The sequence below is a fragment of the Lacerta agilis genome, chromosome 4 (genome assembly GCF_009819535.1).
Source record: "Lacerta agilis isolate rLacAgi1 chromosome 4, rLacAgi1.pri, whole genome shotgun sequence".
Classification (NCBI taxonomy): Eukaryota; Metazoa; Chordata; class Lepidosauria; order Squamata; family Lacertidae; genus Lacerta; species Lacerta agilis.
Genome location: NC_046315.1, coordinates 63,359,164 through 63,382,342, shown reverse-complemented (window position 1 = coordinate 63,382,342; position 23,179 = coordinate 63,359,164). Strand labels below are relative to the sequence as shown.

Sequence of the window (23,179 nt, the reverse complement as noted above, 5' to 3'; positions counted from 1 at the left end):
ATTATGTTATTTTTATCTTTTGTTTGTAAGCCGCTTTGGGATTTATTTGAATAAAAAGCAGAATAGAAATATAAAAAAGAAAATAAAAGAAAAATACAATCATAGTAGTGTTAAAATTAGAATACACACATTTGTGTGTCTACATCACAACTGCTTTGGCTAAATTTAATCTTCTTCTGCCACCTTGTGGCCAGGAGACAACAAGTTGAGGAAAGAGTGAAACAGCAGAATGATCATAATGGGTGAATAGGCCTATTAAAATCAAAGGACTTACTATGTAGGTCTGAATATAGGATGCACTTTCCACATCCAAATCTGACTTGTATAAAACTTGTATGTAGCCTATCATTGTGATTTAAGCCGTGATTTAAGATATCTCAATTTAGGGGTGTGGCCTATATTCAGGGATAGCTAATATTTGAACCAATATGGTAAGTAACTTGATTTATTTCATTCAGTCTACTCTGGGTATATCTTAGTTGAATGACACTCAAGAGAGACCAAGTAGTTAATTTGTTCTTGACAACTTCCTGCTTAAATTATTTGATATCCACTAAACTACCACATCCATCATTGGGAGCCATTTGCATTAATTCACCTGCACTTTGTTCTTAGCAAGTGACTTGGTGGTTGCAGAATTTATACAGTGGTACCTCTGGTTATGTACTTAATTCGTTCTGGAGGTCCGTTATTAAGCTGAAACTGTTCTTAACCTGAAGCACCACTTTAGCTAATGGGACCTCCCGCTGCCACTGCACCGCCAGAGCACAATTTCTGTTCTTATCCTGAAGCAAAGTTCTTAACCTGAAGCGTTATTTTTGGGTTAGCGGAGTATGTAACCTGAAGCGTATGTAACCCAAGGTACCACTGTATTCAAAAACTAAGAAAAGTTGTCTTCATCTGTGTATGTGTTTTACCAGGGATGCAAATTAGTTCTTTCCTGGAGTCCAGTACAAGTAGGAGAAGATGTGTAGGAGAAGCATATCACTTCAGTTTGCCATCTTTCAAAAAACTGCTAATACTTTTTTTCATTGTATGTTGAGAGCTGGTATAGTGTAGCAGCTTAGAGGCTTCTCAGTTCCTGCTGGGTGTTCACTCTACTACCTTATGGCAAGGATGGGGAACCCCAGGCCTGGAGGTCAAATACAGCCCTTCAGGCCTCTCTGTCTGACCCTGGACTTTGACAGTCGTATCTGCTCCCCAGCCATACCTCTCACTAGCCCTGCTTTTCACCCTTCCTTGAGTGATTTCTCCTGGAAAACAGGTTATTCCCCACTTACGTGGGGTTACATTCCAGGGTCCCACATGCATAAGTGAGATCGCATTAAGTGGGGAGCACCCTCTAATCATCTTTTAAACGCCCTCTCTGCTGCTGTCTCTTCAATCCATACCAAAAATGCTGTATCCAGAAATCTGCACAACTAGGGGCTGATAGGAGGCTAGGGGTGGTGTGGGAAAGCAGCTGCTACTGCAGTGCTACCCCGCACATCAGCTGTTAGGTGGGGAGGCTCAGCAGCATAAACAAAGCCCTGCTCTGCCTCCGGTCTCTTTGAGGCTTCCTCCACCCACACTGATGTCCTCTTTGGGCTCTGAAGAGGATCTCCGCACGAGTCATGAGGACTCTGCAGCTCTCTCCCGCCATTTCCAGGTATGAAATAAATTATTTATTTATTTCCCAGTGCCACACATATACACTGCCGGATGTAAGTCGAAGGAGTATAAATGGGGGTGTCACCAGTTATCATTGCTATTGTTTGCTAAAGAGACTGAACTTTGAGACTGCCTTTTCCTTGCCTGAATGTAGGATAGAGAGGGGTGTGTGAGGATGTGTAGAAAGATATGCATGTTGCACTGCCCATTTTTGCCAAATAAGGACTTCTCTTATTAGTGCTTTTAAGGTCGGGGATCCCCATCACGTGAGAACTGGTCCAGTAACAAAGCTTGCTTCCTCCTATGAATATCCTCAATGTACACACTTCCCATGAACTGCATCTTGACCAGTTTAGGCTTTTCATGGCAGATTATTTTAAAATACACATCAGTCTGAACAATTTTCTTATTTCCTGTTTTTGCTACACAGAGCAACGAAACTGGAGTGGTAACAGGGAACAAAAGATCCTGGGCCAAATCTCTGTGGTGGCTCCCCCATTTCCCTCCCTCCCTGTGACCTATACCCAGAAGAACAAAGAGACAAAGAACCATCCCTTGCTAAAAGTAAGTTATTCCTCTTCCCCCAATATTATCGGTTATTGTGGCAAGGGTTGCCAGCTTCTAATCCACACAGAACACCTTTGCCTTTAATCATCATGTAAAAGCCAACAGACAAACACGGTAATGAAAGCCCAATATAAATTACACAAAACCATGAAAGACACTACAATATGATCTACGAGAATATTATGAAAATATTTAAACTAGAAATTATTTATATCAACAAATAGACTGAAATCACATAAAACATGTATGCAAGTATCTAATTGTAGGCATGATCTATGGCTTATTATCCAAATGATCAGCTCTGAAGGTGCAGAGTTTGATGTGCAATATTTATATACTGTAAAGTGATAGTGCAAAGTCTCTCAGGCGTCCTCGTATGTCCTCCGATGGGTGGCTAGCTTGTTGTCCCCCGTTTCATGGGTATAGTTTCATCAAGGAACGGAGTTCATCATGAGATATACAAGATTAACCCTGACTAAACAACTCCAACACTTCAATGGTTCATTTCACTAGCAAAGGCTGATCATTGGTTCATTTCAATGGTTCATTTCACTAGCAAAGGCTTCCCCATTTCCCTCCCTCCCTGTGACCTACACCCAGAAGAACAAAGAGACAAAGAACCATCCCTTGCTAAAAGTAAGTTATTCCTCTTCCCCCAATACTATTGGTTATTGTGGCAAGGGTTGCCAGCTTCTAATCCACACAGAACATCTTTGCCTTTAATCATCATGTGGCTGAGAGAGATTTACCAGATAGTGGCAGGAGAAACAGCATCTGCTAAACCTCTTATCATACTGCTACTGAAGGCACAGAGATATCCCTTAAAAGTCAAGACTAATTATCAGGTGGTTACAATAACTAATCATGTTTATTATTATCTAATTTTCCCAGTCCCCTCATTATGTTTCTTTAACCATCCCAGGCATTTTTAAAATGTTTACAGTATTCTTTGCCTTGGTCTTAGTGTAAGCTGTAAAATTAAAAACAGGCCTATGTCCAGCCGATATGCAGTCGCTGCACTGGGAGAGCAATGCTTAGCATTCATATTACTCATGTAGAAAGGTACAGCTCTAAGAGTTCAGAACTGAGTAGCCATATTACCCCATTAAAATGGAGGGCACGGTGCTGAGCTCCCCCCCCCTTCACCTTCCTTTGTTCATCATTGTGGTGCCCAGTGTGGGCGAACCAGTCACACTCCCCTAAATCCACCTCTGGCAAGTCATATCCTGCCTCTTACTTTATTGCACATTTTCAAAGTGTGCCGTTTCATTTACACTATGAACTATGAACTAATTCTGCATGAGCAGATCCCAGTAAATGTACATAACATTGCATCTGTACATGCACATGTGCGCACAAACACACAGACAGACACTAACAAACTATGCCAAAGTACAGATGATCTTCTCGGCTAAATGTTGAAAATGTGCTGTTCTGTTACTTTAAATGCAAAGTCAATATACAGTTGTACCTTGGTTGTCGAACAGAATCTGTTCCGGAAGTCCGTTCGACTTCCAAAAGCATTTGACAACCAAGGCGACTATGAGGTCTCACTGCTAGGCACTTAGGACACCTGCTAATCATGAAAGCTCATACCAAGAACAAACTTAGTTGGTCTCTAAGGTGCTACTGGAAGGGATTTTTTTATTTTTCATTTTGTTTTGACTATAGCAGACCAACACGGCTACCTACCTGTATCAGGTGCAAGTGTTCTGGAATAATTTATGTCCAGGGTGTCTGACATCCATACTAAGGAAAGTATCCTGGGAGTGCCACACTCCATGGTATCAAGAAGGGTATAGCACCTCAGCTTAAGATCTGAGCTAGAGAAGCACTTCACTTTGTATTAATCTGGGTGCATTTTATGATGTGGCATTAAAATTTGTATTGTAAGCCAGGTGAGTAGCAGCTTTGGTGGCATCACTAGTTAGCCCTAGGACACCCCAGCTAGCCCTAAGGTTATGCATTTAAAGCTTTTTACATCTCTACTACCAAAAGTGTACTAATATCTTTTGCCGTTTTTGAAATGGTTCTGTTTCATCAGAATAAAATCCAACCTGAATAAAATTCATAAATAAACAACACAACCATCACAGGAGATGATGGGGGGAAATAAAAAATCTTAAAGACTCCCCACACATATTTCAAAGGTTTGAGAAGTACTTTTGAGAGGGGAGAAATCTATGTTGGTATGTCATAAAACCACAAGAAACACCAAAGGGCCTTGTGTCCAATGGGCAGGGCATCATATGTTGCTTTAAGGGCTGCATTGTTAGCTATCAAAACGCTGGTGTGGCAAAAATAATAATAATCTGCACACGTGATTAATGCCAATTAACCTCCCTCGCTAACCAACCACCATGTGTAGAAGTTAAGCAGATGGAAAACCAGGGAGCAAATTCCGATTGACAACACAGGTCCTCATTATGAGTAAAATTTTGCAGAATGACAACAGTTTGCAATAATGATACTGTATATTTTAAATTCAATACTGTCCGGCCTTGATAAGAGTTTGGCCCACACCACAGAAACATTCTCAGCTATGTGTTTTTAATTTTTTTAACCACTTTCCCCCCACATTTCATGTTTATAGTTTTACAGCACCCGCTCGCACTCCCCCACCGAGTGTTGCCACATGACCCCATGGAGTCGAAAGGTATCAGAAAAAAGACTAACATAACAGCCTCTCATTCATTCTGTCCCTTTCCATCCCTAATCCTTTCTCTCGCTTGCTTTTTTTGGCTGACTAACTTTGTTGTCTTTATGTTATGCTCTTATCAACAAGGAACACCAACTTTTCTCCCCCCACCCCCTTAGCGTAAGTTTAATAGGTTTTACCAGCTCACAAGGTTTCCCTTCACTAATTAGTTTTAAAGGCCCAAACCAAATTTGTCTCTGAGGGGGGTTTTGTAGGGTGCTGAAAAGAATTAGAGATTTTGGATAATCACAAGAAGACAGCCAAACCATAGTAGAGCAAAGCATGAATTTGCTCTATAGACTGTTATCATTGCTATTGTTTGCTAAAGAGTAGCATTGGCAGACAGTCAGGGAGTCTGTGGTCAGGTCACTTCACTTTCTTTGTCCAGAAAGCTATTGTTATGCAGGGGAAGGAATCAGCAACAAAGTACAGGCTATGTGGGTCTCTCTCTTCCCCCCCACCAACCGCCTTTTTTTTTTGCACGCATCAACTTTTTTCAGAGGTTACCTAGGAAACAAAGTCTTTTGTGCTAGTAGTTTATATGAGCTATTCATGTCTGCTGGGAACAGCACAAAAGCAGAACAGATAAAGAAAGCTGCAATGTTTTCCTAACCCAGGGATGGACAAAAATATTTTGGGGGAAGACTGGTTCCTTTTGTTATTATTTTTTGTGGGTTATTTTGCAGATGATTCAACAAGGTAAGCAAGTGACTTGCTTGTATTTTATATAAATAGATGTGAAGTGTGGCCTTCAGTGTACATGTAGGAAGTTAGGAATGCCTGTGAGCCTGTTCAGGGCCTTTAGCCTTGTTAATATATTTATGAAGAGAACTATAGTTATTTGAAGGTGATTATCCGTTAGAAAATAGTACAATATTAAGCACTCTAGATAAAAGCAATTGTTGGCCCTTTAACTCACAGCTAAAAGAATTAAAAGTTTTTCAGAGTAAATGAGAGCCAAGGACGGAAAATCCGTGTTAGCAAAGTAGGAAATGGAAACAAATGGAAACAAGAGGTGAAAATGTTTGGAACAGAAAATGCTTAGAACTAAATTCCTCCAGGGCTGTGTACAAATAATAGTAACCAGTGAAATGGAAGAGTGAGAACTTTATAAAGCTCTGTATTTCTGCCCTGTTGCTGAAGTAATTGCTGTTTTCTCAATGAGCATAGATTTCAACAAACTGCTTCTTTAACTCTCACTTGGTAAAACTACAAAGCATGACAGTCCTGCTTTCTTTTCAAAAAGTTATTCTTGGAGTTGGTTAACTAATCTCTCTTTGTGCCTATTTATCTTTTGTGCCTTGTAGCTTGGGTAGCACATTCTGAATTACTTTGCATGATCTTCTGAATGTTATTCTTAAGACTTGAAGGTGGTGGCTCAACTTTTGCTTTTTCATTTTTCTTTTAGTATACAGTTGCTATTGTGTGATATAAAACATATGTCCTGATCCATATTTCCTTAGAAGTCAGTTTCATTAATATTAGTGAGACTTACTTTGAAGTTAAGGATAGGATCAGGCTCTTAAACTGCAATTCTAAACCCATCTGATTGGGAATAAGTTCCACTGAATTTCTGAACAAACAATACTTTGGATCATGCTGAATTCCATTAAAACCAGTGTAACTTGCCTTCAAGTAAAGTTATTCAAGGTTAGCCAGGGTTGTTGTTTCAGTTATACACTGATAGACGGAAAGTCTGCATGGAACTGATTTGATATGTTTATTCAAGTATATGTTTATCAAACTAAATACAAAAATGGGACTTAAAAGTTGCTAAAATGGCATGTACATATGGATCGTATGTAGCAGAGTACATCTTTGCAGAAGCTAAGCATTGACTGGAAGCTGTTTCCATCTTCTGAAAATTCATTTTAATCTACAGCTCCTAAATGTTTACAGTATGTGAAGTAGTTTGACTTCCTGTGTTGAAATTGCAACACGCTCTTCATTACTGCTTCCCTGCAACCTACTTCCAAATCTATTTTTTCTGATATTTTTAAAAAGTAACTTTATATCGTAAAAAGAGTAGATACTGATTTTGATTGTATTCATTTACAGTCCCACCCTCCGGAGGAAGAAGATACAGATGTCATGTTAGGGCAGAGGCCGAAAAATCCAATACATAATGTCCCTTCTACACTGGATAAGCATACCAATTGGAGCAAAGCACTACCTCTCCCAACTCCAGAGGAGAAAATGAAACAAGATGCCCAAGTGATTTCCTCTTGCATTATCCCCATCAATGTCACTGGTACAGATCTCTTGTACTTCTTTTTTTGTTGACAAAAAGGTGGTTCAAGTCATTAATTTTATTACGGTGAGCATATCTCTAAACACAGGAGTTTATGATCAGCAAATGTAAGGTTTCCAAGGCAAGAATGTAACAAAGCTTTATAGCGTCAATCATCAAATCCTATGCATGTCTACTCTAAAGTCAGTTCTACTTTGTTTAATGGGGCTTTCTTCCAGGTAGGTGTGCATAGGATTGCAGCCCAAACAAGCTATATTGGTAATCTCATGAGTAGCCATCAACACTGGTGCTGTTATATCTGAAGTAAGATGCCATGGTTGCCTACAGAAGAACTATCTCTGAAAGCCCTAAGATAATTTTTCTGTCTTACATTCCTGTTATGAGATGAGCCTTGGGCTAACATGCTTCCTCTCCCCTTTCTTTCATATGCAAGAAAATTGAAAACTTCTGCTTTCATTTGAGAAATAACCTTGGTTCTCCATTATATCCAACTTCCAAGAATGGCAGTTAGTTTACAAACCAGGAAGGATGGTTTTGGCTAACCATAGTTGGTTTTAACTAACTGTGCTATATCAGGGAACTGTGGTTAGTTCTAAAGCAGAAGCTTCTGATTTCTTTCCAAATAAGGAAGAGGAGGGAGGAGCAGCTAAGACGTCTGAGACTCATACTGGTTTTTTTCTCAAAATGGCAAAACCATGGTTTACAAAGCACTATGTCTGAACTCGCCAATTCTCTTGTTGGTTCATTATCTCATCCCATGGTGAAAGCATTACACTAAATAGAAATATCCATGCAGTCTTCCCCTAAAAAGCTTGTCTATCAAAAGCAGAAGTGCTTAGGAGAGTTAATTATATTACCCTTCCAAGTAATATATGCACATTTATCCTTGCTAATAACACAAACTGAATAACCAGAACAAAATATACTTGTGCTCTATTGTGATAGAATTTATTACACTGGGCTTGTGGAATTATCAGGGGGCTGGGTATCAATTTATCTGAATTTGTGTTTTGAAATTTCTGTAGGAAAGGGGGATCAAATATGTGTGTGTGGACGTTTTGCCCAAACTACAGTCCGCTATCACACACCTAACATCATATGTGATGTAAAGTGTGAGACAATAACGGTGTAGCTGCACAGAAACAATTGGGAGCCTTAAAGTGCACTCCTGATTTTATCCTGTCCCAAACAATACTTGCTATCAGCACCAATCAGGTGATCGGTACTGACAGCATACCTCATTGACAGAAAACCCTACAGGGAAATGGTTCCTTTGCCCATACGGTTTTATTTCAAATTGCACATGCAAAGCATGCATAAAAGGAAAGGATCCCACTACCACAGCAGTTCGAAATCAAACTGTGCTGGCAAAGGAAGTGGGGTTTGCAGACCAGTGGTTTCTGCAAATTCCATTTCTTTTGCCTGCATGGTTTGAAATCAAACCACACAGGCAAGGGAAAACACTTCATCTGATGTCATGGTGATAACAGGTGGTGGATGTGAATATTCTTAGCTGCCATTCTCTTGGAGCATTCTTTGTGGATTCTTTTTTTAATTGCACATATCATCATCAAAAAGAAATGTGGTTAAATTCATACTGCAAATTTATACACTGCTTCAAGGATGGGCAAATTTTGCTCCCTGCCCCAGCCAAGCCCCCCAACAAAATTATTTGGATACTAGGCTCATTTAAGACACTCATTTTTTTCTGCCATGTGGAATGGACAAAAACAAAGGACAGTATAAGGATAAAGCAGCTCAGGACCAAACCAGACATTACAAAAGGGGGCAGAACAGAAGGGTACAGTCATACCTTGGAAGTCAAACGGAATCCGTTCCAGAAGTCCGTTCCACTTCCAAAACATTCAGAAACCAAAGCACAGCTTCTGATTGGCTGCAGGAAGCTCCTGCAGCCAATCAGAAGCTGCAGAAGCCCTGTCAGACGATTCCAAAAATAGTTCGCAAACCGGAACAGTCACTTCCGGGTTTGCGGTGTTCAGGAGCCAAAACATTAGACTTGCAAGGCGTTCGGGATCCAAGGTACGACTGTACTCTAAATTTTATTTCTTACCAGATGGGAAAGTAGTTTTGAAGGGCTGATTCTGAATGGAGAAATGGCTGGCAAAAAGGAATTACACACAAACCACTACCATGCCACCTCACTTTTGGTTGGATTTTGGTCTTGCCTAGTTCAATTTTTGACACTTTTATCTGAATAGCGGATCCCAGCATCATATAACAAACTGCTCTTGAAATTTAGCTAACATTGCCCCCTGCCCTCCCCCATTTCAAATCAGTTTGCCAAATGGCATAGTGAGTAGGTTATTATTTGAGATTAATAAGTCTAAAGCCACCTTGAGTTCACAGATAGTTTCGCTGCTATTTGGATGCTGGCCAATGTGTTTAGGACTAGGGCACAAATTTCACTTTTGAAAGTTCCAAGAAATGCTGTGGCTTTTTTCTGTGATAAAAAGAGGTTCACAATGACACCAATTTAAAAACTTGTAATAAAATCTGTTTCCAGTGTCCAAGCTATTAGAGATCATTCTGTTCAGTTGTGGATATCACTAAAAGTTTCCAAACAACAGAATTGCCAGAACATCTTGAAAAGTTCAGAACCGTTATTTTTCTTCTCCACCCTCCCAATGCATTAACACTTGTTCTAAAATAATGAAAGGCAGTAGGGTGTCGTAGTGCTTTTGTTCAGTGTTAAAAGATTTCTGTTCACTTATTGCACTGGTGTTGGTGATGGTTGGAATATAGGATTTTTGTATGGGGTCTTCTGTAGTAGATTTCAAGAAGAACTTTTACAAGAAAGTTACTTTTTGGTGTTTTACATTTGTATGTAATGTACTCTGTATGTGTATGTCTGTGTATAATTATGGTTGATATAATTATACAGCATTGAAAGTACAGGTTTTCGAATCAAGATTTTTGGTTTTTATTCCCTTCCTATCTACTTTTAGTTCATATTGTTGCCTTTCAAATTACACCATGAGAACCTTCATGTTTAGCTACTGCCCCAACACATTTGTTCAGAAGGGATCCTTGCCAAGTTATAACTCTTTGATGAAAGGAAATCTACTGTAACATTGGATGGTTTATTATTACTAAATGGAAACACCATGTTTAATTTGTAAATGCATTTTTAGCCAGATGAATAGCTGACAGGGTTTAAAGATTTGTTTCTAAAATTTAGTCTCCAATAACAAGTGAAAAACAAATTATTTAGACTCATAACACATTTTTTAAAAATAATTTGAATCTCCTCCAGTAATGCTTTTTTTCTGTTTTTTGCATGTTATCTGTGTCCAGTTAAGAAGCAAGTAACAGGAAAGCGCCCTGCCAGTCAGAGCAGATAGTACTAGGTTGGAGGGACAAATAGTTTGACCAAGCTAGCTTCTAGGTGGTGGACACTGTTCTTATTTCTTGCTAATCTCTTCCCAGATTAATTAGGGAAATACTATGTACCATGGAGCAATATATACTAGATATCATTTGCATTAGAAGTGATGAAGAAGAAAGCCTTAATAAGAAGACTGCTCCTTTTTAGAATCTTACTTTTAGTTCACACTTTGCAAATGCCCTTTGCAATGACGATGTCTTGCATCTGGAAACATTCCACCCTGTTCTTCATGTGTTGACAATGTAAGGGTGTTGGAAGAAAGGAACATGTAGGAATCTATACAGTGAACAGGAAGTCAGACAGGACAATCTTACAAGGTAAAAACAGATATGTGATGTAATGACACGCAAGTGATGTGGCTGCTCTGTAATGACAGTATCAACATTAGTTTAAGAATTCAGCTCAATTAAACACTGGTGGTAATTACTCATTGCCAATCTAATTTACAATTACTAAACCATGAAATCAGTGTGAACATTTGGATATGTCTCAGCATCAACAAAGTTCTCTAAGGACTGATATAGGGAAAACTTAGTTGCATCTTGCTCTTGAGCCATCATTCTGAAACGTGGTATAATAAGATAGGCTGGACTCAGATTTTTGCAACTGTCCCTTGGCTTCTCCACAATTTCATTGCAATGTAAGCATTAAAATAAAAGTATAGCTGCCCAATTTTTGATCATCATCATGAATGCTACTGTTCATTTCATAGATGTCAGTGCCTGTATATCCATAATGAATGGACAAACCATTACAGTAAATGTTCCTTGCTAATGAGAGTACCTAACTTTCCCTGCATCCCTTTCATTCCCCTTTCCTACCTTTTGTGACTTTTGGCAACGCAGGCTGCTCAGAGGGAACAGGGATAATAGAAGCAACGCTGTGGTACATGGTGATTTTTTTCCCCATGAGAGTTGTACTAGGTCTGCCTTATATTTATTTGCAGGCACAATCCAAAGTGCTCACATGACCTCCACTGTCTTCCAGTCATAACAATTTGTTTACTATTTTCAAAAGCTAATGAGACCTATTTATGGGTTGCAGGAGTTGGTTTTGACAGAGAGGCTAGTATACGCTGCTCTCTTGTTCACTCACAATCCGTACTACAGCGGAGACGGAAATTGAGAAGGAGGAAAACCATCTCTGGCATCCCCAGAAGAGTCCAACAAGAAATAGGTGTAGTATCAATAAAACTCTTCGCTAGATAGCATTCTTAACTGCCTTAATTGCAGCAATATCCTGCCTTCCAAACTGCTTTCCAAGGAACACTTCAACTTCAATGATGGTGGAGTTTCAAATCTAATGCGTTTGGGTATTACTATTTTTTTTGTCTTTTTATTATTATTAAATACTGCCAGCCAAACTATATTACTTATTACAGCCTTCAGTCTTGATGCACAGTAGGCCTTACTGAGTAATATAGATATATGTGTCCAGCCCTTATTGTTTAAGTGTAATGAGTTACTTAATTTTTGTTGTATTCTTTTATTTTTGTTTGTTTCGATACCCATAGTGTGTACATAAAAAGTAACTAGATTCAGTGAAAGTTTATTCTTGTAGCCAAGGGACCCATAAGGTAAAGCAGTGACAAATGATATGATGCAAAGCGATGATGAACTGTCACTGATTTTATACAGAAGACCAGTTGAATATTTATGCCAAATAGCTCTCAACATTTGAAAACTTTCCCAAATATTTTTCCTCTTTTCACGTTTGTCTCCTTGACTTTTTTTAAAAAAATTGTAACGATAACATACATGTGATGTGCTGACTTGGCTCTTTTCTATACAAATGTTAAGTCAGCGGTAATCAGGGTCAAGTCCACTGGACCTAAGAATCACAGACTTTTTCTACTGGCTGCATACACACCATACATTTAAAGCACATGACTTTCCCCAAAGAATCCCAGGAACTGTAGTTCGTTAAGGGTCCTAGGAGTTGTAGTTCCCTTCTTTGGAGGGATCTGTGAGTTTTAAATGTCCTTTAAATGTATGGTGTGTACACAGCTCACATCTGTTGTACAATGAAAGACAATGAACTGAAGATTCAAGCTATCGTAATCTAATAAATACTCAGAATTTAGATAAGGGTGGTTTTTGCTCATTCCCTTGCATTTTGTACTTCACAAAGGAAAAGCCACCAAGGAGAGGGATGACTTGGAGTGATGATTTTGGCACTCACTCCCGATGCAAATTGCTTGTTCTAATAGACCCCCCCCCCCGAAGCAGCTATAGGGATATAATGTTTAAGCACATCTGCTTGAACCATCTCGTTTGGCCCATAGCGAATCCTCTTTCTTCATGTTAGTTACTGTTGTTGGAAGGCTTGGGCAGGGAGGAGAAAAACCCTATGTGATGCATTTTTAAGGCCAATGTAAGGGACATAGCTTGTCAGCTAACTGAAATGGTGCCTCACAGAGTTTTGTGTGTGTCCTAGATTCTGACGAATCACCAGTAGCAAGAGAGCGGAATGTGATTGTGCATGCAAATCCAGACTTCTCTAATAACGTCAACAGGAGGTCAGGTACCAGAGACTCTGAGTGCCAGACAGAAGAAATCCTTATTGCTGCCCCATCCCGGAGAAGAATTCGAGCTCAAAGGGGTCAGAGCGTAGTAGCCTCCCTGTCTCACTCAGCTGGCAACATACTGGTGCTGACAGACAATGGTGATCCCATGTTTACAACATCAGTAAGCAACCGCATCAGATCTAGGAGTCTTCCTCGTGAAGGTGCTAGAGTCAATGAAGGGGACCACAACTCTGGTGCCAAAATGTCAGCGTACGATGCAGAACACTTTCTAGCAAGCCAAGAAAGGATCTCCACAAAGAGTAAAGATGTCATCAATACCCAGTGTTCACAAGAACACCATCCCATAGGTTTAACTTGTTCTCAGCATCTTCATAGTCCAGACTGTAATTCAAATGAGAGGGGGAGGTCAAGGTTGTCAAGGATGGCAGATTCTGGAAGCTGTGATATTTCATCAAACTCTGATACCTTTGGAAGTCCCATTCACTCCATCTCCACAGCTGGGGTTCTTCTTAGCAGTCACATGGACCAGAAAGATGATCACCAGTCATCCAGTGGGAACTGGAGTGGAAGCAGCTCAACATGTCCTTCCCAAACATCCGAAACAATTCCTCCTGCTGCCTCTCCCCCACTGACTGGTTCTTCACACTGTGATTCAGAATTATCCCTGAACATTGCCCCTAACGCCAATGAAGATTCTAGTGTCTTCATAACCGAACACTACAGTGATCAGCTAGATAAGGTTAGAGGACACAGGACAAGTTCTTTCACTTCCACTGTAGCGGACCTACTCGATGACCCTAATAACAGCAACACGAGTGACAGTGAATGGAATTTCTTGCTTCATCACCACGATGCATCCTGCCGCCAGGATTTCAGCCCTGAACGCCCCAAGACAGACAGTCTGGGATGTCCAAGTTTTACAAGCATGGCCACATACGATAGTTTTATAGAGAAGACACCATCTGACAAAGCAGACAGTAGCTCACACTTTTCAGTTGACACTGAAGGCTATTATACCTCCATGCACTTTGACTGTGGTCTCAAGGGAACTAAAAGTTATATTTGTAACTATGCAGCTGTGGGCTCCGAGAGTGGCCAGAATGCAAGCATTGCTTCCAATCTCACTAACTGCACCTGGCAGGATTACGTAAACCATAGGAGGCAAGGAAAGCAGAGCATCTCTCTAAAGAAACCAAAGGCAAAGCCAGCCCCACCAAAACGCAGTTCATCTTTAAGGAAATCTGACAGCAGCATAGATCTTCCTGAGAAGAAAGAACCAAAGATAAGCAGTGGGCAGCAGCACATGCCTCATACTTCCAGGGAAATGAAGCTGCCCCTCGAGTTTTCAAACACACCTTTGAGAGCAGAAAACACTAGTCTGCCAAGCAAGCAGGAACTCGCCTGGGATAATCAGGATGAGAACGGATTAAAAGACCCTCCATTTGACACCATGGACATCCCATCCTTTAAAGACGAAGGTGCTGAACAATCTCACTATGCAGATCTCTGGCTTTTAAATGACTTGAAATCGAACGACCCTTATAGGTCTTTATCCAATTCTAGCACTGCTACGGGTACTACAGTCATAGAATGCATAAAGTCGCCCGAAAGTTCTGAATCGCAAACGTCACAGTCTGGATCAAGAGCCACCACTCCCTCCCTCCCTTCTGTTGAGAACGAGTTCAAATTGGCTTCCCCGGAAAAGTTGGCTGGTTTAGCTTCTCCTTCAAGTGGTTACTCAAGTCAGTCTGAAACACCAACATCATCTTTTCCTACAGCTTTCTTTTCTGGGCCCTTATCCCCAGGGGGGAGTAAAAGAAAGCCAAAGGTACCAGAAAGGAAGTCCTCATTACAACAGCCTTCTTCTAAAGATGGCAACATATCTCTAAACAAAGATCTAGAACTTCCAGTTATACCTCCTACTCATCTTGACCTAAGTGCTCTTCATAATGTCTTGAATAAACCATATGCTCACAGACACCAACTGCATGCTTTTAATTACAATAAACCAAGTATGGTAGAAGAAGCACTGAACTCCAGTCCTCCACCAGCCCTTGCTATCACACCTTCAGTTCTGAAGTCTGTACATCTTCGATCCATTAATAAGCCTGAAGAAGTGAAACAAAAAGATCATACAGAGCTCCATGTTCAAGGAAACACTTTAATGGTTACTGCCATTTCTGGTAAAATGAAGCCACATGTAAGCAAGAAGCAAATATCACGTCAATATTCCATGGAAGAGGCCATTGTGTCCTATGTTGATGTCTCTCCAGTACAGATAACCCCAGAACAACTTCACATGGCTAACAGTTTGTCTTTCAGTGAAAAGAATACCTGCAAACAGATGGTGAGCTCAGGAAATATGGGTGCTCCAACAGCTAAATATGTAACAGATCAAATGCATCGGGTTCATGAGTTTTTACTAGAGAGTACACTAAATAAAGCCTGTGGCAGTTCTGCTGAACCGTTTCCACAAGGCTCAGATGACCTTTCAAGCAATTCTATTGGGAAAAAACCCACTTATGGATCAGAGCAGGAGAGGAGTCTTGACCTTGTGCAGCTTCAGCAAGAATTACCTGCATACCGTGAACAAAAGTTGGAATACGAACCTATACATGAAACTATGTCCCAGTCTGGCCCCATAGGTGGAGGAAAAGACATTAGTCATCAGCTAAAGCATCGGCTTGATCCAAGTCAACATGATGACAAAGTGCCTGGGAATATCAGCTATGAATCAGAGATCTCAACTGTAGATTCACTCAGTGAAAAATCACCTGAGCAGGAAAACGAAATTGTGTCAGGTATTCCAACCAAAAGTGCCTCTGATGAGAGTGACAGCAGAGCAGCTGAGTCACAAAGGACCCCAGATGATGATGTCTTAAAAGGTACGTTCGTAACTATTTTTGTTCTGTTTGAGTGAGATGGCTTTCTGTGGTGGCAGTTCACAGAGATCAGCCAGCTGACAGCTCCATTTATTTTAATGGAGCTTTGCCAATACTTTTCAGCAGAGAGAAGAGAGGAAAACCTACCATGCTTTGCAGAAATATATATGTGTGTAGGAATGAATTTGCATTTCTTTTTACTTCAGTTCAGCTGTGAAAGGAGCAGTAACCCTTTATAACTAAGCATTATTTTGACAGAACATCCAATATTTAGACTAGATTGTCTAGTGCCTGTCATTATACTAGCAGCTCCATTAATTATTGAGAAAGTAGATTACATTAACCAGCTCTATTGTAATGTGTGAGAAAGTGTTTGATTAAGTCTCAGTAGGTCTTCTCTTTTTGTTTTGAAGAATCTTCCCCAAGTGATGATTCCATATTCTCACCCTTAAGTGAAGATTCTCAAGCTGAAGCAGAAGAAGCTTTTGTGTCTCCAAATAAGCCTCGAACAACAGAGGATCTATTTGCAGTTATTCACCGGTAAGCTTGTTTTAGGGTTATTAAAAAAAGCAACTGTGCTATTTTCATGGCAATAGGAACAGAGGCGTAGGGAGCCTCTTGGGTGCCTGGGGCGGCATTGCCGTGCGGAGGCACCCCCCTGGGGGCGGGGCGTCTTCACGCATGCGTCGTGACATCACGACGCATGCGTCAGGACAGACTGTCCATCCCGCCGGCGGTGTTGCTCCAGCAGCAACCCGCCAAGGGAGCGCCAGCTCCTGGGGCTCCCGCGTCCCTGCTGCTTTAAAGCAGCATGGAAGGGGAAGCCCCAGGAGCCGGCACTCACACGGCGGGTCACTTGGTCGCTGCTGGAGCAGCAGCGCCGACTGAGAATCCATCCTGCCGGCGCTGCTGCTCCAGTGGCAACCCGAGGGAGCGCCGGCTCCTGGGGCTTCCCCGTCCATGCTGCTTTAAAGCAGCACTGATGGGGCAGCACCGCAAGCTGCCGATCGCACAGGGCAGCCCCATAGCAGCGCCGGCGGGCAGACCCCAGACGGGCCACGGGGCGGAGCCCAAGTCTCACCCCCCCTTCCCTGGAAACCAGGACGGACCGCCCCCCCCCCCTCGCGACGCCCGTGAATAGGAATAGACCTAAAGTAAATCAATCAACTATTCAGAGCAGCGGTGATAAACTACTAGCTTTGAAATGTGGATTCTTCAATCCACTGCACAGGAGTGTTTGTAATGGTCTTCATGATATGCTTCATTTATGTTTTTCTAGTTGTCATTTATGAGCAATAACCTTGTTACTGGGAGTTAAAACTGAGGACAGGGCGAAGGAAAAATTGGATCAACAGGTCCATGTAGTAGTCAAGAGAGGAAACAGGAATGAGAGAGGCTGACTTTCCAAACCTGGTGGAGACATGGCGGATATGCAATAAAACCTCTTCCAGTTGCTGTTAAGACCTGCTCTGAAGACTACATGAGGGCTGTGTAAATGCATGGACATATGCACATATATGAAGTGCTTTTTTCTGGGGGGACGCAGGGGTACGCATACCCCTAAACAATGTCTGAATATATGTTTAGCCTCATTGAGGGGCAGTATTTCAATAGTAGGAAAATGAGAGTATCCCTAAACATTTTTTAAGGTAAAAAGCACTGCATATATGTATGAGATCTGCAATAGCACTGCTAGGTCTCCCCACCCCCTACTTGTTTTTGAGGTGGGACAGAAATTATTTTCTGATTCCTATGTTGGTCAGAAGCTCACCCCCCTCTCCACTGAAAGTAAAGCCTGACCCTTGTCATTTCTGAGCCTGTTCTAGGCATTGCTCACCTATATTTGTTTCTCCTGTAAATGCAGGTGCAGAAGCCATTATACTGTACTGGTAAATATATTAATATAGTTCAGCTTTATAGAGGACACTGTTTACTGTCTATATAATTGCAAATATCTTGTGATCTTGCTCAGCAAAAATAGTATGTTATAGGTATCAAAGCTGTGAATATGATGGCTTCTTCCCTCCCCATTACAGCTCAAAAAGGAAAGTTCTTGGAAGAAAGGACTCTGGAGAGGTTTCTGCAAGGAACAGATTGAGAGCTTCATCTAGTACTAGCAGCGTGTCTTCTAGTGCCAGCAACACATCACCTGTGGCTTCAACTAATGTTACCCCTACAACTGGTGCAGCAAGCCCAGCAAGCAGCCAGCGATCTCCTGGGCTTATTTACAGGAATGCCAAAAAGTCCAACACATCTAATGAAGAATTCAAACTGCTGCTCCTGAAAAAGGGTAGCCGGTCTGATTCTAGCTACAGGATGTCCGCCACAGAGATACTAAAGAGCCCTATTTCACCCAAATCTCCTGGAGAACTAATTGGGGATGCTCTTCAAAATGCTGATGAGTCTCCCCAAGCCTCATCAAGTGCCGAGGCATTAGCTCCTCTCTCTCCTTCTACTCCGAGAATGAATGCAGAAGGGTTTGCCTCAAAAAGCTTTCCAACATCAGCATCTTCACGAGTGGGGCGGTCACGGGCACCCCCTGCAGCCAGCAGTAGCCGCTACAGTGTCCGCTGCAGACTGTACAACACCCCGATGCAAGCCATTTCCGAAGGAGAAACTGAGAATTCCGACGGGAGTCCTCATGATGATCGATCTTCTCAGAGTTCCACATAGGCTACACCTGGGCCAGAGCACACTTCTGACTGTTAAATGGGAGGACTCTGAAATCACTTGGCTCACCTGAATATAAAAGGCCAATTCTGTAGCAGTCAAATACCATGCAGGGCAATATTGATGCTTGAAAATGCTAAGGGTTGCTTAAGAGACTGGGACATGAGAAGATGATCTGTAGCTATTTATTACTTCACATTTTTCTATAAGTAGAAATTTACTAAATGGTTAACTTTCATTTCATTTGTCTTCATGTTTCTCATTGTCAATGTAGATTTACATTATCCAGTTTTCAGAATTCCCTCTGCCCCTCCAAAGATGTCATTTAGGATCAAAAACATTACCTTCACTGTTGTGCTTCCCTAGGGAAAAAACATTAAATTGCTTGAGGAATTGGTATTTTTTTACATTAAAATGAACAGAAACAAAATTTAGAAGAAATGAACAAAACAGATGTACATATCCATATTTTTGATAAACATGTAAATAGAATTATCAGAGAGAGAAATGGTTGGTGGCAAACGGTAACCTTGTTGAAAGACAAAAAATGGATTTAAAAAGGTACTGACTGTATTCTGTGAATACAATTTTAATATCAAACATAATTTACATATCTACCACTTATAATAGAATAATGATAAGCCTCTAACACAAATTTAACCCTTTAATTTGGGAAAATCTGAATAAAATATTACTATAATATTAATTTGATATTATCTGATCAATTTTCTTTCCAAAAGTGCTGTTCCAAGCAAGCTAATTTCGAAGAGCAGCTTGTGGCAAGAGGCTTATTGTCAGGCACTACAAATACAAACTGTTTATAAACCAGATTTGCAGTTGAGGCTTCTCCCAATCCCCTGCCAAGAATCTAGAGAAGTGTAGTCAGACAGACCACAGTTGGTAAAATGAGAATAATATCAGTCTCATAAATCAAGTTAATCCTATTGTCTCTTCCCAGACATCTTCCTCCCCATCGTATATGGCAGCCTATGGGGAGTGCAATTTATATAGCAAGGAAGGCTCACAAAGATGATTCCCTCTGTGTGTCTCCCTTTGCATGTAAACAGCAAAATTCAGAAGGGGGGGCAGGGACTCAACAGTCCAAAGGTTGCCCACACATGCCATAGAGATTCTTAGCCCCATCACACAACTACAACTCCAGGATTTCTTGGGGGAAGCCACGACTGTTAAACAGATTTAAGTTTCCAGTGCCTCCATAACCATAATGACAACAACAACAACAAGAACAATTGTTCGGGTAAAAAGCACACTTTAAATAGGAAAACAAACACCTCCCCCTCTTCTAAATGCAAAATATCAGCTGTCAGACTTTACTCTGATGTTTGACACTTAATTTGAACAATGACTGTAAAGAGGAGGCAAGCATAAGAAAATGTTTTCATATTACTACTACTAGGCTGTTGGGTGACCTAGTCATAACCTGGTAACGTAAATCTTGAAACAAGATTAGTTTCATGTTCATAAAGTAAATAACTATTAAGCATGCAACAAATGCTCTTGATTCATCAATAAAATTGTGTAACAACTTTTCAGTGAAGCTTTGTGCGGACAACATTCATGCTACCTATATATTTAGAAAATGACACTGTGAAAAAAAAATAGCTGAGAAATAGGTGTATGTATGCATACTTTATATAGCTTACTAAACTTGGAATGGGGAAGTTCTTTGGTCTATTATGCCAGCCACATACAGCTCAGTTTCTTTTGGTCCTGGCTTTACCAGAAACGCTTAACAGGGTGGGAATATATAGTGGGTGGGGTGGAAAAGGAATCCAAGCAAATACTTTGAATAGATGAAGGCAGGGAAACAAAAGCTGGATTACTTGAAGTTACTTGAATTTTCTTGTCGGAAAACTAGGAGCAAAAACAAATTGATATGAGATCAAGTACAACAGGGGTTTAAAAAAACAAACACTCATATGCACAAAACAATGTCACTATTTTTAGAATAGAATATTTTGCATAGATGCATCAGTTTCCCCATTGCAATAGACTCCAAAATCAAATAGACATTCAGGCCCTGTTTTCTAAAATGCAGTCCATTGATATTAACTGTGGAATACAAATGCAGGAAGGTTTAGTGCTGAGGGCAGTTTTAAGGAGGAATGTGTTGTGCAGTACAGATTGAATCAAATGGCAGAATTAAGTTGATAGTCACTAGTAAGTCTACAAGTAAGTTGGCTTCAAGCAGAAATAAGTTTTACTAGGAATTTAGAAGGAGTGGAAAGCAGAGGGAGGATTATTTTTTAGTTTGCTCATAAGGATAAGCTTAAAGAAATATTGTTTGTAGTTGAAATGACTGAGCAAATAATTACATTCAAAATTAGTCACAAATTGTTGAAGTTCATCTTAATCAGAGGCTCATGAAAAATATACAAGGTTTTCCTTTTTTAGGTTTTCCTATAGTCCTCCAGTGTGGCAAAAGATGAATGGTAAGCATGTGTGTAAAAAGACTAGTGAGGACAGGAAATCTCTGGCCCAATTCTAAAATTTGCCATGCTGGCAAATAAAGATTTAGGATGGGCCATCTGCACTTCAGAGCCGGTATGTCGTCACTATGACAACATTCTGGCACACTGCAGAGATGTTATGGAGGTGGAGTAGGCAGATACGCTGGGGCAGACATTTAGGATCTAGACTGCTGTAAGCAAAACCAAACCTAAATGTTTGGTAGGAATGTGTAATAGAGAGGTGTTAGAATTACAAGCAAGTCTAATGGCGCAATCCTATGCATGTTGTGTCAGAAGTAAGTCCCATAAAGTTCAATGGGACTTACTCCCAGGAAATGTATTCAGGATTGCAGCCTAATAGAGCTACTAAGCAAGCTCTAAAAAGTGGTCAAAAAGCAAGTGAAGTAGAATGCATTAGTGGGTTGACAAGATTCATGTAGTTTTAAAAAAGAAAAGAACAATATAATAAATTTGATACGGGAGGCACAAGTGCCATTTGAGGCTACTTTTCAATTACTGCCAGAGTACCCTTACAAACTCCTGATGCTAAGACAACTGAGTCTTAACTCTTGGTGCTAACAATGGAGCATCACCAATGGCATTGCTTCAGTGTCACAGGCAGAAATATCACCACCACGTGTTTAGGATCCAAGTGCCAAATTCATTTGTTAAAAAAATATTAATGTGTTTTATAGCAAAACTGTTATAGAAAACAGCTGAATTGGTTTCTCCAAGATGTCAGTCTTGTAGGTGCCATCCACAGTGCATTGAGGCTGGCAAAAGCCTCCATTGTGGATAACAATCCAAGGCATTTAATGATTTCGTATTGATAACACAGAGAGCTATATAAATATAGAGAGATATATTTAAAAAAATACATGCAACTTGAATTAGAAGGCAGTGAAACACCTTCTTATGTAATGCTCACAAAACTATCATATAAAAAACTTATTTTGTTTACTCAAAAATCTATGACAAAGTGTTTCTATTTTCTATTTATCAGATTAAAAGCCCAAATGAAGATGGATTGTAAATCCACTTTAAAATATATATATTGGCAAACAACCCCTGATTCAGCAATAGGTGGTTGGCAAATGGAGCTCTGCTGCCCGCAAGGGTTGCTCCCATTAGAACTGAGGATGGGGCATCACTTTTTGCACACAGTGATGCCCTTTCATTGACGTTAATGGGAATAACTAGCAATAGCTCCTTGCCTGTGTATGAGTGCATAGATCTCCGGACCAGGGTGAAAAAATTTGGAGATAAAAACACCCTGTCAACAATCTTATGCACACTTTCCTGGGAGCATGCCCCATTGAATGCAGTGGGACTTACTTCCAAGTAAACATGCATAGGATTGTGCTCACAAGTAGTGTCTTCAGAGCCCTCAAAACACATCCCATCTTGAAACAGGGTATAAACACGTAAGTAATTTGTGAGCCATCATTCCAACTTGCAATTATGTTGTTTGCACTGATGTTACAAGAATGGTTTTTGAAGTTATGCAGCTGTTTGTTTGATCTTTTCTTTCAATAACATTTTTTCTTTTCTATTTTAATATTGTGGCATCATAGAGAATATGGATCAGCTGAAGCAAATAAAGCATATGTTTGCATTTGCCAAAGGTCACTGATAGAGTGCATTTGCTGCAATTGTGGCAGATTTAGAGAAATACTGTAGGTTATGACTTAAAAGTTTAAAAAAAAAACCAATTAAGAAGGTTACAGTGTAACTATTTTGGTACTATCACCAGTTCATGCTGGCAGAAGAGACAATGGTTTATGGACTTGCATCCATTTTGTATTTTTGTAATATTTGTAAATATGAACTTTTTAAATTGTTGCAAAGATGGTTTCTTTTGTAAAATGTTTTCAAAGTTTACATTAAATCCAAGCCTTTGTATATTTTAGAGCTGTGCAACACTTTAAGTCTTGTATTTATTTTTAGTAAAAACAGTGACAGTTTCATTGTGAACCCCCTCTCTAAAATGTGTCAGAAAAGTTTGATTATCTAGGAAGTGTGTATAGAAATGGCAAATAAACGTGACTGCAATTAAA

The 23,179-nt window shown here is 40.3% G+C and overlaps 1 protein-coding gene across 8 annotated transcripts in view; it reads left to right on the top strand.

Annotated features, from left to right (window-relative positions):
• Positions 1-23,179, top strand: part of NHS (NHS actin remodeling regulator) — a 247,255-nt gene extending 224,076 nt beyond the window's left edge. For 4 of the 8 annotated variants that reach the window (XM_033147336.1, XM_033147341.1, XM_033147340.1 and 1 more), the window contains exons 3-10: positions 2,081-2,139; positions 2,779-2,853; positions 4,811-4,873; positions 6,974-7,166; positions 11,617-11,748; positions 13,009-15,984; positions 16,395-16,521; positions 18,018-23,179. In XM_033147336.1, coding sequence (XP_033003227.1) covers positions 2,081-2,139; positions 2,779-2,853; positions 4,811-4,873; positions 6,974-7,166; positions 11,617-11,748; positions 13,009-15,984; positions 16,395-16,521; positions 18,018-18,654 — 4,262 coding nt within the window. In that variant the 3' untranslated portion in view covers positions 18,655-23,179. Of the gene's footprint in view, positions 1-2,080; positions 2,215-2,778; positions 2,854-4,810; positions 4,874-5,399; positions 5,615-6,973; positions 7,167-11,616; positions 11,749-13,008; positions 15,985-16,394; positions 16,522-18,017 lie in introns of those variants that run through there. The other 4 variants (XM_033147339.1, XM_033147335.1, XM_033147338.1 and 1 more) reach the window with 4 other exon arrangements.